Source organism: Bombina bombina, chromosome 2 (genome assembly GCF_027579735.1).
Source record: "Bombina bombina isolate aBomBom1 chromosome 2, aBomBom1.pri, whole genome shotgun sequence".
NCBI classification, from domain to species: domain Eukaryota; kingdom Metazoa; phylum Chordata; class Amphibia; order Anura; family Bombinatoridae; genus Bombina; species Bombina bombina.
Window position 1 is genome coordinate 1,182,159,962 of NC_069500.1, and position 14,762 is coordinate 1,182,174,723.

Genomic DNA, 14,762 nt, shown 5'->3' on the forward strand with positions numbered 1-14,762 from the left:
TACAAATAGTTGTGGCCACAACTTTTAACCTATAATTTTTATACTTTAAGCTGAACTATAATCATCGTATCTTTTTAAGGACAAATTTTGTCTTCAAGTGTCTATTGACCAATGTCAGTACTTTTGTCTATGCTGATAAATCAGTTTCACCGACACAATCAGTGAACCAGTTATTGTATTCCTATGCAATGATATGACCATTTTATTTGTTATTATTTGTTTTTATTTACTTATATAAACTGATTAATAAGTCAATTGTACATTTGTTTTGTTTTAATTAAGAAGCACATATTGTTGGTTTTATTAAGAAGCACATTTAATTAAGAAGCACATATTGTTGGTTTTATTGTTGGTTTTATTAAGAAGCACATATCGTTACTTTCACTGTATTTATTGCACATATTGCACTTCAAGCATTATTTCTTGCAATATATTGCAACATATTGTAGCACTATTTATAATAATCATTGCACACACACATATACCTTATATAAGGATTCACATCTAATATTCTCCCACCTTATAATCATAAGAGACCACGGGTAGAATATATAAAATAATAGAAATATCTAAATTGTATGTTATCACTATATCATATGTTCCTACACCAGGTAGTCTAAATATATATTAGTCATACATAATAAATAAGTCCCACTCACAGCTCTGTAGTTGAGCGCACCCCTCCCCCCACTTGTTCTAGATTTTCACTTTCTGATACTGGGAGCATATCAGAATTAGGGGCTGCACAGTTGAGTCCTGCACATATATCACCACACATCTTAAATAGCACATGTTCTTGAAGTAACCACACTAGTTGTTTTGTGTAAGATTCTGCTAAATGAAAAGATTGAGCTAGTAGCAAGATATCATCCAAATAAGGAAACGCCACAATACCCTGCTCTCTGATTACAGATAGAAGGGCACGAGAACATTTGAAAAGATTATCGGAGCTGTCGCTAGGCCAAATGGAAGAGCAACAAATTGGTAATGCTTGTCTAGAAAAGAGAATCTCAGAAAACGTCCTGTAAATTGATTGTTGACATGAAATGACCTTGCTGAACAAAAGGCAGAATAGTCCTTATTGTCACCATCTTGAAAGTTGGGACTCTTACAAAACTATTAAAAAATGTCAGATCCAGAATTGGTCTGAACGAAATCTTCTTTCTTTGGGGTAATGAATAGATTTGAATAAAAACCCAAACCCTGTTCCTGCAGAGGAACTGGAACAATCACCCCTGAAAGCTCTAGGTCTGAAAAGCATTTCCGAAATGCCTGAGCCTTCACAGGGTTTGTTGGAACATGAGAAATTAAGAATCTTCCCATGGGAGGTCTTATTCTGAAACCTATTCGATACCCCTGAGAAACAATCTTCTGAATCCACTGATTTTGAACAGAAACTGCCCAAATGTGTTGAAATAATTTCAATCTGCCCCCCACCAGTTGAACTGGTTTAAGGGCCACACCTTCATGCAGTCTTAGGGACTGGATTTGGTTTTTTATAAGGCTTGGATTTATTCAAATTTGGAGATGGTCTCCAATTAGAGCCAGGGGCCTTAGGGGGAAGGAGAGGTATTTTGATCTCTATTCTGACAAAAAAGAATGAAAACAATTGGGAGCTTTAAATTTACCCTTAGATTTATTGGGGCAGAAAAACTCCCTTTCCCCCAGTGATATTGGAAATAAAATCCAATTGAGAACCAAATAAATTACTACCCTGAAATGATAAAGATAGCAATCTAGATTTAGACACCACATCAGCATTCCAAGATTTAAGCCATAAAAGCTCTTCTAGTAAGAATAGCTAAAGACATAGATTTAAAATCGATCTTAATGATATCAAATATAACATCACAGATAAAATGATTAGCATGTTGAAGTAAAAGAACAATGCTAGACAATTCAGGATCTATTAACTGTTCAGCTAAACTGTCCAACCAAAAAGTTTAAGCAGCAGAAACATCAGCCATATAAATGGCAGGTCTAAGAAAATAGCCAGTATGTAAATATGCTTTTCTAAGATGCGATTTAATCTTCCTATCTAAAGGATCCTTAAAAGAAGTACTATCTTCCATAGGAATAGTAGTACGTTTGGCAAGAGTAGAAATAGCCCCATCAACCATCGGGGACTTTTCCCCAAAACTCTAAATTAGCCACAGATGTAGGATATAGTTTTTTAAACCTAGAAGAATGGTTCAAAGAAGCACCAAGTTTAGACCATTCCTTAGTAAACATATGAGAAATAGCGTCTGGAATTGGAAAAACTTCAGGAGTAATCTCAGAAGTTTTAAAAACAGAATTTAAAATGTTTGCTATTCTTGTTATCAAGGGGACTAGCTTCCTCAATACCCAAAGTAAACAATACTTAGTTTAATAAAGAACGAATATATTCAATCTTAAAAAGAAAGGTAGATTTATCAATTTCAGTCTCTGAAGTAGGAGCCTCTGTGCCAGAGAGATCCTCATCAGCAGAAGATACTTCAGTATGCTATTGATCAATACAAAGTTCATCAGATTTATGAGAAGTTAGAAGAGACCTTTTACGTTTATTTGAAGGCGGAATAGCAGTCATAGCCTTTTTAATGGCTGTAGCAATATCTTTTATATCTACAGGAATATCATGTACATTAGACTGTGAAGGTTTACCAGTAAATGTATTTGTACTTATATAAACATTATCAGCATGTAATAAGTTTTCATAACAAGTGCCACATGTTTGAGCTGAAGAAGTAAGTTCAGCTAATTTACAACAAACACACTTAGCTTTGGTAGAATTGTGTTCAAGCAGCTTGGTTCCTTTAGTAACATCAGAGGCAGGATCAGTCTGAGACTTCTTGCAAAATGCAACAAAAAAGACAAAAATAACATTTAAACAAAATATCAAATTTCCTCAACGTAACAGTTTCAGGAATGGGAAAAAATGCTTATGATAAAATTAAGGTAATAATCAAAAGCAAGCAACCTAGCCCTCAGAGAACAAATGAGAGCAGAGAGCAAAAGAATAAGAGACTTAATATAACACATTTTAGCGCCAAGAAAGGCACAAATTGCAGAAAAAACTTTTGGCGGCAAAACTTAACACGTGAAATGATGCGACATAATGACTTTGTGCCAAAGAAACTTGCGACAAGAAAGTTGCAAGAAATGACACGACTCGCGTCGCGCCCAAAAATATTGCAATAAAAAGTAACATTCTGCGTCATTGCGAGCCTAAGCCCACGATAATTTGAAAAAAAAAAACAGACTCGAAGTTACAAATAATCTGGAAGCCCAGGTAAGTCTAAAAAACTTCTATAAACATAATTTCCATGCTGAAACTTTTAGACTGCAAAGGGAAATACACAGACCTGACTCATAGCAAATATATACACTTAAAACTTTATAAGATAAAGTGCCAAACATAGCTGAGAGTGTCTTAAAAATTAAATATACTTCCCAGAATACACCCATCCACATAAAGCAGACAGCTAAACCAGTTCTAAAACATATCAGCAGAGATAATGGTAGAGGAGTATAATGTCGATCTGAAAAGGGAGGCAAAGATGAATCTCTGCGACCCATTTACATCGTCAGGCAATACTCCCTTCACATCCCTCAGAAACACTGTACTTTGAGAGGAACTGGGCTTCAATGTGCTTAGAAGCGCCTATCATAGTAGAAATTGAAGCACATCTTGCTTCACCTCCACAAGGAGGCAAAGTTTGTAAAACTGAGGTATGAGTGAGATAGGAGGTGTATTTATAGGCATTTTGAGGTTTGGGAAACTTTGCCCCCTCCTGGTAGGAGTGTATATCCCGTACGTCACTAGCTCATGAACTATATATAAATATTGGTGCTTATGATCTTCCTAATGCTTATTAAATGGTCACGATCATAATGAAGGTTATTGGAGTACAAAATGTTATACAAAAAAAAATAAAAAAAATAATCTAATCATCAGTTTTATACTGGCAGACTTAACAAAAATTACTTTACAGGTCAGTAAAAACAAACAAAAACAGACTACTATTTCAATACTGGCCAATTTACTACATGATGTTAAATAAAGCAGCATAACAGATGACACTATGATAGCAAAATGTAAATAAATAAGCAATAACACGTTACTTTGGAGTGCTTCCCGTCAGCAGGCCATAGACTGACTACTGGTCCTCTGTCCTTCATCTGCACAAGATCTTTCATATCAATATACTTATTAAGCTCTATTATTTTATCCAACCAAAAGATATCCGTCATTCCATGATCTGAGAAAAGAATCACGTTTACATCATTCTGAAGACCCAAATCCTACAGGGGTGTAAGAAAACAGTACATTAGAAGTCTCATTTGTCCACCCAGTAATATTTAAAACATCTGAAGAACATCAATCTAAACATTGTGCTCTGGTTCCATATGCCTTTTGCATATCTTTGAGCCCTTACTTTTTTATGAGAGAGACAGAGAGATGTAGTAAACAATGTAGTACTGCAGAGAGTAAGGCCAGCAGAATGCTTGGATGTATTGGTAGAGGTATTTGCAGCAGAAATAGTAAGGTTTTTATGCCACTTTACAGATCATTAGCTAGGCCTCAACTTGAGTATTGTGTGCAGTTCTGAAGGCCATATCTTCAGAAGGATATAAACAAATTTGAATCTGTGGAAAGGAGGACTACCAAAAGTGTACATGATCTAAAAAATAAAAACGTACCAGGAGAGGCTCAATGACCTAAATATGTATATCTTAGAGGAGAGAAGTGATAGAGGTTATATGATAGCAACTATCAAGTATATTAAAGGGATTAGTAAAACTGAGCCAGTAAGTATTTTACATAAAAAGGAAAAATTCAAGAACAAGGGATAATGAGCTCAAGCTGAAGGGTAGTATATTCAGGAGTAATTTGAGGAAGCACTTCTTTACAGAAAGGGCGATTGATTCATGGAATAAATGTCCAGAAGAGGTAGTAGTAATAATAAACACTGTGGGGGACTTTAAAAATGCCTGGGACAAGCATAAGGCTATCCTACGAACTAGATGAATTTATACTTTTAAGAAAATATTGGGCAGACTTGCTGGGCCTATGGCTCTTATCTGCAGTCAATATCCATCAATTAAAGTGTGTATTGCTTTTTTTAAATATGTTATACATGTTTTTTTGTTATACCTTTATTCTACTTTACTTTCCAGACAGGCTAAATCAGTCAGTACAAGACATTACTGACCATTTGTAATGAGCCCTGTTAGTACGCGCTGCAATATTCATTGAAATTATAAGGCACACTAAAAAAATATTGCCTGTGCTAATATTCTCTGGTAAAACTATTTTACCAACCACTTCTAATACCAGATTGTGCACATATTAGTGCAGGGCCACAATATAGCGCATAACGGATAGCGCACTCCGAATTATTAATAGCGTTCCACTTGTAATGTAGGCCTATATAGGCAATTGGTTTTACAATAATACCCTGCAGCGAGTTCTCTTGTTTCTCTTTTTTGTTTGAATAGACCTGACATCCTCAAACTTTGCCCTCCAGAGGTTTTGGAACTTCATTTTCCTTGATGATCAGCCGGCATATCAGCTGGCTGAGACTCATGGGAAATGTAGTTCCAAAACCTCTAGAGGGCCAAGTTTGAGGATGTCTGGAGTAGACCATTTACAGTCCTACTCTTAAACAACACCAACTACTTATGTAATTACACTAATAAGTAAAAAAGTTAAAGGAAAACGAGTTATAGTGGTCTGTTTACGTTCATTATATATTATTCAGTTTTCAAATACAACCCGCTTTATAGGAATGTTTAAAAACCGTCCAATGCTTTGCTCACCTTAATTTGTTGGTGCAAGTTCAGCAGCACTCGATCCACTGCTCTTGTGGCATCTTTCCTCTTTTCAGACCAGGGGCCATGATGATGACCTTCTACATCAATACGTTCATAGTATACGGCTGCCATGTCACTATTTCCGTTGCTGTAAAATTAGGGTTTATATATGTTGAATAGTATTACTGCTTTTTTGAGCAACAAACCAAATGCTTTGTTTTTTCATAATCTGGTCTCACAAGTTAATACATAATAATAATAATAATACACTGGTCTTAACAGTTAATCTATATTTTATGAAGAATTTTTTTATTTTTAGTTCAGCCAACAAGATGGCAACTGTTCTCCTCAGCTGAGTTGCTACAGCACTCAATTTCCCCTTTCATTGCAATTCAACGTATATTTTGCTGTACTGACTGGCACATAACTATTGTGCATATTTATGATGAAAAAACTGCTGTCTTCCTCTGGTCTGTACCACCTAACAGCAACCAAAAAGAAAAAACTGCTCACTGAGGGAAGCCAGGAGAGTCCTCTCTAACTTAATAAAAGAGATACATGTTTTTGATAATACTGGTGATTCTGCTTGTTACAGTAAGATAAATTAACTGTTTAAATGCAACTTTATTAAGACCTGTTATATTTTATTTTATCTACATGTAATGCCCCTTTAAAACAACCTTATACTAATAATGTACATTGTACATATGAAATAACACTATTTAACCATGTTATTATTTTGAAGGAAAATTGTATGTTCTATCTGAATCATGAAATAAAATGTTGGGGTTTTTATGTCTCTTTAAAGACAGTTATGTAAAAGATACTTCTCAGGGCTAGCCTTAAGAAGTCAGCAGAATGCATTTTCAGCTCTGAGAACTAAAATAATACTCAATGTTAAATACAAAAAATGAGCAAAATAAATAATAAAAGTATATAACAAAGTTAAACCATTAATGCCATTAAAACTTTAAAAAATGCGAAAATCCTTGGCCCCGACGGATTTTCAGCAAAATACTACCAAACCTTTTCCTCGTGAATTAACTCCTTATCTCACAACACTCTTTAATGAAGGTTACTCAGATAACCCTTTTCCACCCACTATGCTGGAAGCACAGGTAGTAGTAATTCCCAAACCTGATAAACCACCTACTATCCCAGCAAACTTTCGCCCAATATCTCTATTGTAAATAGATATTAAATTATTTGTGAAAATCCTTGTAACCCGTATCAACCCCATTTTACCATCAATAATTCATATTAATCAAGCAGGATTTACACCTAACAGGGAGGATAGGGATAATACTACTAAAATGATTATTCTAATGGAATATGCCACCCTTCACCATCTCCCTTCTATATTCATCTCAATGATGCAGAAAAAGAATTTGATAGGCTTGATTGGCTCTCTTTCTTAAAACAACCCTTTTCAAATTCGGCTTTGACCAATATCTAGTAGGGAAAATATTTACTTTATATAATAACCCACAAGCATCAATTTGGTTTAAATGCTTTACTATCACCACCCTTTGCACATTTCAAATGGAACAAGACAAGGTTGCCCCCTTTCACCCATACTGTTTGTTCATGCTATGGAAATACTTGTCTCTAACATCAGAAACACAACCATTATCTCAGGAATCTCTGTTGGACAACACAAGTACAAAATCATGCTATACGCTGATGACATTTTTCTAACCCTGACTAACCCCACTATATCAATCCCCTCACTGATTCAAACTCTACACGCCTATGGCACTTTCTCAAATTTTAAAATCTGTACTACTAAGTATAGCCTTAAATAATATTGATTTTAACATAATACAAAACCAGTTTCATTTTTCCAACCAACAGCAATTAAATACCTAGGTATATATGTTTCATCACACCTAGTTACATTGATTGACTTGAACTTTAATGCTATGAAAACGAACATTCAAGCTTCTTTAAGATCATGGAGCTCCAAAACACTCTTGGCTAGGAAGAATTAATGCTGTTAAAATGGTCATTCAACCTAGGCTTTTATATCTCTTTCAAACCCTCCCAATCCGGCTCTGACAAATTGATGCATAGTCTTCAGAAAATGCTAATCTCCTATATATGGCTTCACAAATGGCCTCGCATAGCCACTGCAACATTGTTCCGACCTAAAGAACAAGGCGGCCTGGGAATCCCTAACCTAATACATTACAGAACAGTCACCTTTCTCACCAGAATTGCCGACTGGTACAAACACACACTTCATAAAGAGTGGATCCACTTAGAATATCAACTAGCAGACACCGCTCATCTAGGAAGCAAATGCTGGCTTCCTTTAAATAGTAGAAACTTCAAATTCCCCCCTCTCTATGACCATTACTGAAACGTTTTGAATCTGGGATACTTATATCAAAAAATGTTCCCACATTTCTACCATACCTTCCCCACTAACCCCTTGGGTTGAGAACACCGCTTTCCCTCTATTAATGACACGCCAATTCCAGTTTAAATCATATTATTGGAAAAATTCACCATTTTCAGTAACAATGATACAGGGGAAGTTGATGGGGTTTGTTAAATGCTACCTTAAGAGGAATTTTCATAAAGGCCCAGATTAAAACTCGCAAGTGCTCTGGTGCTTTCCTTGCACAAGTTCATCTGTCGTTCCAATCTTTACAGATGTTAGAAAGTCAAAGGGTACAAGATCAGTTTAGGAACATTTCCAAAGGTAACAAGTCAGATTATTTACTGGCCAGGAAACTAAGGCAACAGACAGCGCAAGCACAAACCCTGATAAATCTCTGGATGCCTGTGCTCACTAGACCGATCTCCCTGTTAAAACTTGATGTTAAATTATATGCTAATTTATCTTATCACCTTAAGGGTATTGTTCCATGTCTGGTAAATACAGTCCATTTTACATTTGGAGGCAGGGTCCAACAATACACATAGGGTTTTGAACATCTTTAATAAGGCCCATTAAATTGGTCAATTCTGCGTCACTCTCAACACCGAAAAGGCATTTGACTGAGTTGATTGGCTCTACATAATGGAGGTTTTACATAAGTTTAGATTTTTATAGTCATTCTGTAATTTGGTTATGGCACTATGTTCTTCCCCATCGGCGGGGGTTTGGGATTCTGTTTATCTACCTTTAGTATCAATGTCCCTTATTCCCACTACTGTTTGGTGATGGAACCTTTGGAGGAGGCTATTAGATGCTCCCCTTCAATAGTAGGGCTCTTTATTCATGGCATATCACAGAGGGTGGCATTGTTCGCCGACAACTTAATGTGTTTGTATCAAATCCTTACTCTTACCTATCTGCTCTGTTCTCCTTACAAGACAAAATTAGTAATGTGAGTTGCAATAAATTTAACTATATGAAAACTGACATCTTTTTTCTGGAAGTTAGAGGATTAAGGTATAAATACGCGTTCACGTGGTCCACGGACACACAAACATCTTGGAGTGTTTCTATCCCATGACTTTCACACACTCATATTGGTTAATTTTGGCCCACTTCTATGCATGTTTAGGGAGAGTATGTATATGAGATTAAACTGGTCTATCATGGGATAGCAGGATAGCTGTAGTGAAGATGAATCTCTTGCCTAACCTTACTTATCTACTTTTTTGTCTGCCAATTCCTGAGCATAAGCCTCTTATTGTACAATTTCAGAAGGTGTGAAATATATTTGTTTGGAAACAAACGCCCTAGGGTTGCTATGTGAATCCTTTATAATCTAATTTCAGCAGGAGGCACTCATTTAGCTAATATTTTATTGTGGGGAATAACAAACTCCAATAATCAGTGATCAACATTAGAACAGGCCTCACTATCTCAACATTCCCCTCCGTGACCTTTTATGGATCACACATGTTTGAAGGCCGAATCTGACAGCTAACTTTATTATTAATTTTAACATTTGATTTTGGGATAGAATTAGTCATAGGGATTCCTTAACGTTCCTCTTTGACAGGCAATGGATTGGGAGAGGCATTGGCTGACAGGTACATTGATACCATACATGTTCTCTCTGTCTCTGTGATGCGCCTGCACATCTTCCTTAAGACCCCTTACATTTGACAGTGGGGGGGCCTTAGTTAACTTTGATGCTTCTGCAGAGAATTGGGTTTCTGCTGTACTCCTGACTAGAAAGTCGATTTATTGCACAACCTTTTTGAACTCTTCCATAGCATCTCACTCCTCTCCGACTTTTCAAAATCTCAAATAACTCACCGTTACATTGGAAAAAATGTTGTAGAGTGGGCACTCCCGCAGACATGTGGTGGGAATTCCCAAATATTCAGCACCCTTGTTCAAAAGGCATGGCTTCTATTGGCTGAAGTTGGAGGTTGATCGCCCCAGCATGGTCTTTTTAATCTTTGACCTGGAAAATATCCTTAACCTTTGTATGTACATATTCATGGCAGTTAAATTGGTCATAGCCAGACATTGGTGCCGTTCTCAGTGCCCTAACTGGTCTCAAGTCATTTCTGTTCTGGCAAATATGGAATCTATGGAAAGTGAAATGTTCGCTGCCAATAAAAGATTGACTTACATTGTATGTGTTGGGACACATAGAGACAATGTCAGGGAGGGTAGGTCTCGGCTGATAATCCGTGGGTCACCTACTTAATCTAACCACCATTTATCCTTATTGCCTGCCAGGAGCTATCATTCCTGCTATCTATGTTGAGAGCATGGGAGGGGTTTGTGTGTAAAGGGAATGGGGACGAGGGTCTGGGGGATTGAGCAATATTTTTTAAAGGAGATTTTATTTTAGTTTGCACCAGAATTTACTATATCTTTCTTTAATCCTATATGTAATAAAGGACTGAATAAAACTGTTGCCCTCTATTTGTGACCCATGACATCTGTAGCTGAATAGCAGAGGACATCATGGATTTCCAAATAATACTAAGGGTTGTTTTATGTACGGAACGTCTACACATTGGTGAGACCAATGCTTGCCCATAGTTAAAAAAAAACGGAGGATGTTTCTTTGAATGAAGGAAGGCCACAGACATTCCAGGAGTAAGAACATATAGAGCACCGCTGTGTCTTTCATTATACAGGTGAAACTCGAAAAATTAGAATATGGTGCAAAAGTTCATTTATTTCCCTAATGCAACTTAAAAGGTGAAACGGATATATGAGATAGACTCATTACATGCAAAGCAAGATAGTTCAAGCCGTGATTTGTCATAATTGTGATGATTATGGCCTACAGCTCATAAAAACCCCAAATCCACAATCTAAGAAAATTAGAATATTGTGAAAAGGTGCAATATTCTAGGCTCAAAGTTTCCCACTCTAATCAGCTAATTAAGCCATAATGCCTGCAAAGGGTTCCTGAGCTTTTAAATGGTCCATCTGGTTCAGTAGGAATCACAATCATGGGAAAGACTGCTGACCTGACAGTTGTGCAGAAAACCATCATTGACACCCTCCATAAGGAGGGAAAGCCTCAAAAGGTAATTGCAAAAGAAGTTGGATGTTCCCAAAGTGCTGTATCAAAGCACATTAATAGAAAGTTATGTGGAAGGGAAAAGTGTGGAAGAAAAAAGGTGCACAAGCAGCAGGGATGACAGCAGCCTTGAGAGGATTGTTAGGAAAAGGACATTCAAAAGTGTTGGGGACTTTCACAAGGAGTGGGCTGAGGCTGGAGTCAGTGCATCAAGAGCCACCACACACAGACGGATCCTGGACATGGGCTTCAAATGTCGTATTCGTCTTGTCAAGCCACTCCTGAACAACAAACATCATCAGAAGTGTCTTACCTGGGCTAAAGAAAAACAGACCTGGTCTGTTGCTCAGTGGTCCAAAGTCCTCTTTTCTGATTAGATCAAATTTTGCATTTCATTTGGAAACCAAGGACCCAGAGTATTAAGGAAGAATGGAGAGGCACACACTGCAAGATGCTTGAAGTCCAGTGTGAAGTTTCCACAGTCTGTGTTGATTTGGGGAGCCATGTCATCTGCTGGTGTTGGTCCACTGTGCTTCATTAAGTCCAGGGTCAACGCACCCGTCAACCAGGAGATTTTGGAGCATTTCATGCTTCCCTCCACAGACGAGCTTTATGGGGGATGCTGACTTCATTTTCCAGCAGGACTTGGCACCTGCCCACACTGCCAAAGCACCAAAACCTGGTTTAATGACCGTGGGATTACTGTGCTTGATTGGCCAGCAAACTTGCCTGACCTGAACCCCATAGAGAATCTATGGGGCATTGCCAAGAGAAAGATGAGAGACATGAGACCGAACAATGCAGAAGAGCTGAAGGCCGCTATTGAAGCATCCTGGTCTTCCGTAACACCTCAGCAGTGCCACAGGCTGATAGCTTCCATGCCATGCCGCATTGAGGCAGTAATTGCTGCAAAAGAGGCCCAAACCAAGTACTGAGTACATACAGTATGCATGTTTATGCTTTTCAGAGGTCCGATATTGTTCTACAGGTATGTACAATCCTTGTTTTATTAATTGCATGTAATATTCTAATTTTCTGAGATTGTGGATTTGGGGTTTTCATGAGCTGTAAGCCATAATCATCACAATTATGACAAATCACGGCTTGAACTATCTTGCTTTGCATGTAATGAGTCTCATATATTAGTTTCACCTTTTAAGTTGCATAAGGGAAAGAAATGAACTTTTGCATGATATTCTAATTTTTCGAGTTTAACCTGTATATTAGTGACAAAGTTCCCTTGCATTTTCAAGGAATCTGATGCACTTTGGATATTTCAATAAAAGATTGTGTATAGGAATTTTTTGCATTGCTTTAATATAATGTTTTATGTACAAATATTAAGTTTATCCTGCTTGACATTTTGATGAGATCATTTTGACCTATACATAATATTAATAGTCAGGTTCTAAGCATATTCAGCTACAGTAATTTTAGCACAACAGTTTGATTCAGTCCTTTATTATATAGGATTGAATAGAGTGATAAAACATTTGTGTTATAGGTGGAGAGGACCTATTTTCATAACTATTTTATGCATTTTCAAAGGTCATAATACTTTTATTCTTCCTTTTTAATATCCATAAGTAAAGAAAATTTCATAATCTCATTATAGAATTTTATGGGAAGTCTATACTATAAATACAAGTGCTTGTATTAGGGCTTGGAAGCCCATACTGGTTATTTTTATACAAGTTTTTGGCTGTATGCAAGTTATATATTATACATTCACAGTATATACTTTTTATCCAAAGCTAATGGATTGGTCTGAACTTTATTTTTCTGTTAAACTAGACTTTATAAATCAAAATTTGTCAAAGAAGACAGACATTCTAGTTTGCTATGTTACAGATTACTAACTAGAGTGTCATATTTAGTTAATTAGTTTAAAGCGATTGTAAATTTACCCAAGTAAGTTTGTATAATTTAAAAGTACTTTTCATTTTGAGCATATTGATATTATTTATGACAGTAACACAATATATCTTCTGTAAGACCCACTTTTTTATGAGGCTCAGTTACCTGTTTCAATGCTGCCTCTGTCTCAGAATTTCGTATTCTTCCTTTTGACAGACAGATGTTGCAGCCAATAGGAGCTGCACCATACGCCCTATGTATGACACTGCCAGCACGCTCCCCATGCTGGTAACTTGAAGCCAACTCAGCCTTGCTACTGTGAATTGCTATGGGGAAAGCAGATTCAAGGTTTAAGAAGCTCAAATAGCGTAGCGAACTGCGCTTGTGCAGTTATACTTCAGGCTGAGTCGGCTTTAAGTAACCAGCACGGGAGCGTGCTGGCAGTGTCTTACATAGCGCGTATGGTGCAGCTCCTATTGGCTGCAACATCTGTCTGTCAAATGGAACAATAAGAAATTCTGAGACGGAGGCAGCATTGAAACAGGTAACGGAGCTTCATAAAAAGGGGTGGTTACAGAAGATATATTGTGTTTCTGACATAAATAATCACATCAATATGCTCAAAATTAAAAGTACTTTTAAACTATGCAAATTTACTTTGGTGAATTTACCAGCACTGTAAGTGTCCTTATGTATACCTGCTGGAAAAAGATAAACTTGTTTGTGGTTACAATGGAATATATTTCTCTTGGAATGAATGCTATGTCTATGCAAAAACTTTAATAAAATAAAAATATAAATAAAAAAAAAATGAATACTTTGCTTTCCGGGGATCTAGAAAGTTTAAATTTTCACGGACTTCACCCCAATGGGGCAAAGGCATTGTTGTGTTTTTTTTTAGATAACTCACTGAAAGATTGAGGTTCATTGCTCAATGATAAATTAAACCTATAAGCATGTAAATAAGTTGTGAATTCTCTCTCATACTAACCTGTGCAAATTACAGTAAATTTAGAATAGATTAGTATGATATCTTGACGATAAGTATTAAAGGGACAGTCTAGTAAAAAATAAACTCATTCAGATAGGCCATGTAATTACTTTCCAAGTTACTTTTATGATCAAATTTGCTTTGTTCTCTTGATATTCTTTGTTGAAAGCTTAACCTAGGTAGGCTCATATGCCAATTCTTAAGCCATCGAAGGCCGCCTCTTAGTCGATTTTGACAATTTTTACAGCTAGACAGCGCTAGTTCATGTGTGCCATATAGATAACATTGTACTCCATCCAGTGGAGTTACTTATGAGTCAGCGTTGACTGGCTAAAATGCAAGTCTGTCAAAAGAACTGAAATAAGGGGGCAGTTTGCAGAAGCTTAGATACAAAGTAATCACAGAGGTAAAAAGTATATTAATATAACCGTGTTGGTTGTGCAAAACTTAGGAATGGGTAATAAAGGGATTATTATTTATTTTTAAACAAAAGTTCTTGGGAGTAGACTGTGCCTTTAACAATGCTTGGAGTTGCCATGTACATTACACAAAAAACAAAACCTACAGCTGCAAATAGTAAATATGGCTTGACAGTATTTTTGTCCCCAGTATGTCAGTGCACATAAGTTCACAAACATCTAGCAGTTTTAACTACCAATCAGTAC

The 14,762-nt window shown here is 36.7% G+C and overlaps 1 protein-coding gene across 2 annotated transcripts in view; it reads right to left on the reverse strand.

Annotated features, from left to right (window-relative positions):
• ENPP6 (ectonucleotide pyrophosphatase/phosphodiesterase 6) overlaps nucleotides 1–14,762 on the reverse strand; it is a 154,389-nt gene that overhangs the window by 45,989 nt on the left and 93,638 nt on the right. For both annotated transcript variants that reach the window (XM_053703871.1, XM_053703872.1), the window contains exons 4-5: nucleotides 5,803–5,944; nucleotides 4,105–4,284 (exon numbers count right to left, since the gene is read on the reverse strand). In XM_053703871.1, the coding sequence (XP_053559846.1) occupies nucleotides 4,105–4,284; nucleotides 5,803–5,944 (322 nt within the window). The remainder of the gene's footprint in view (nucleotides 1–4,104; nucleotides 4,285–5,802; nucleotides 5,945–14,762) is intronic.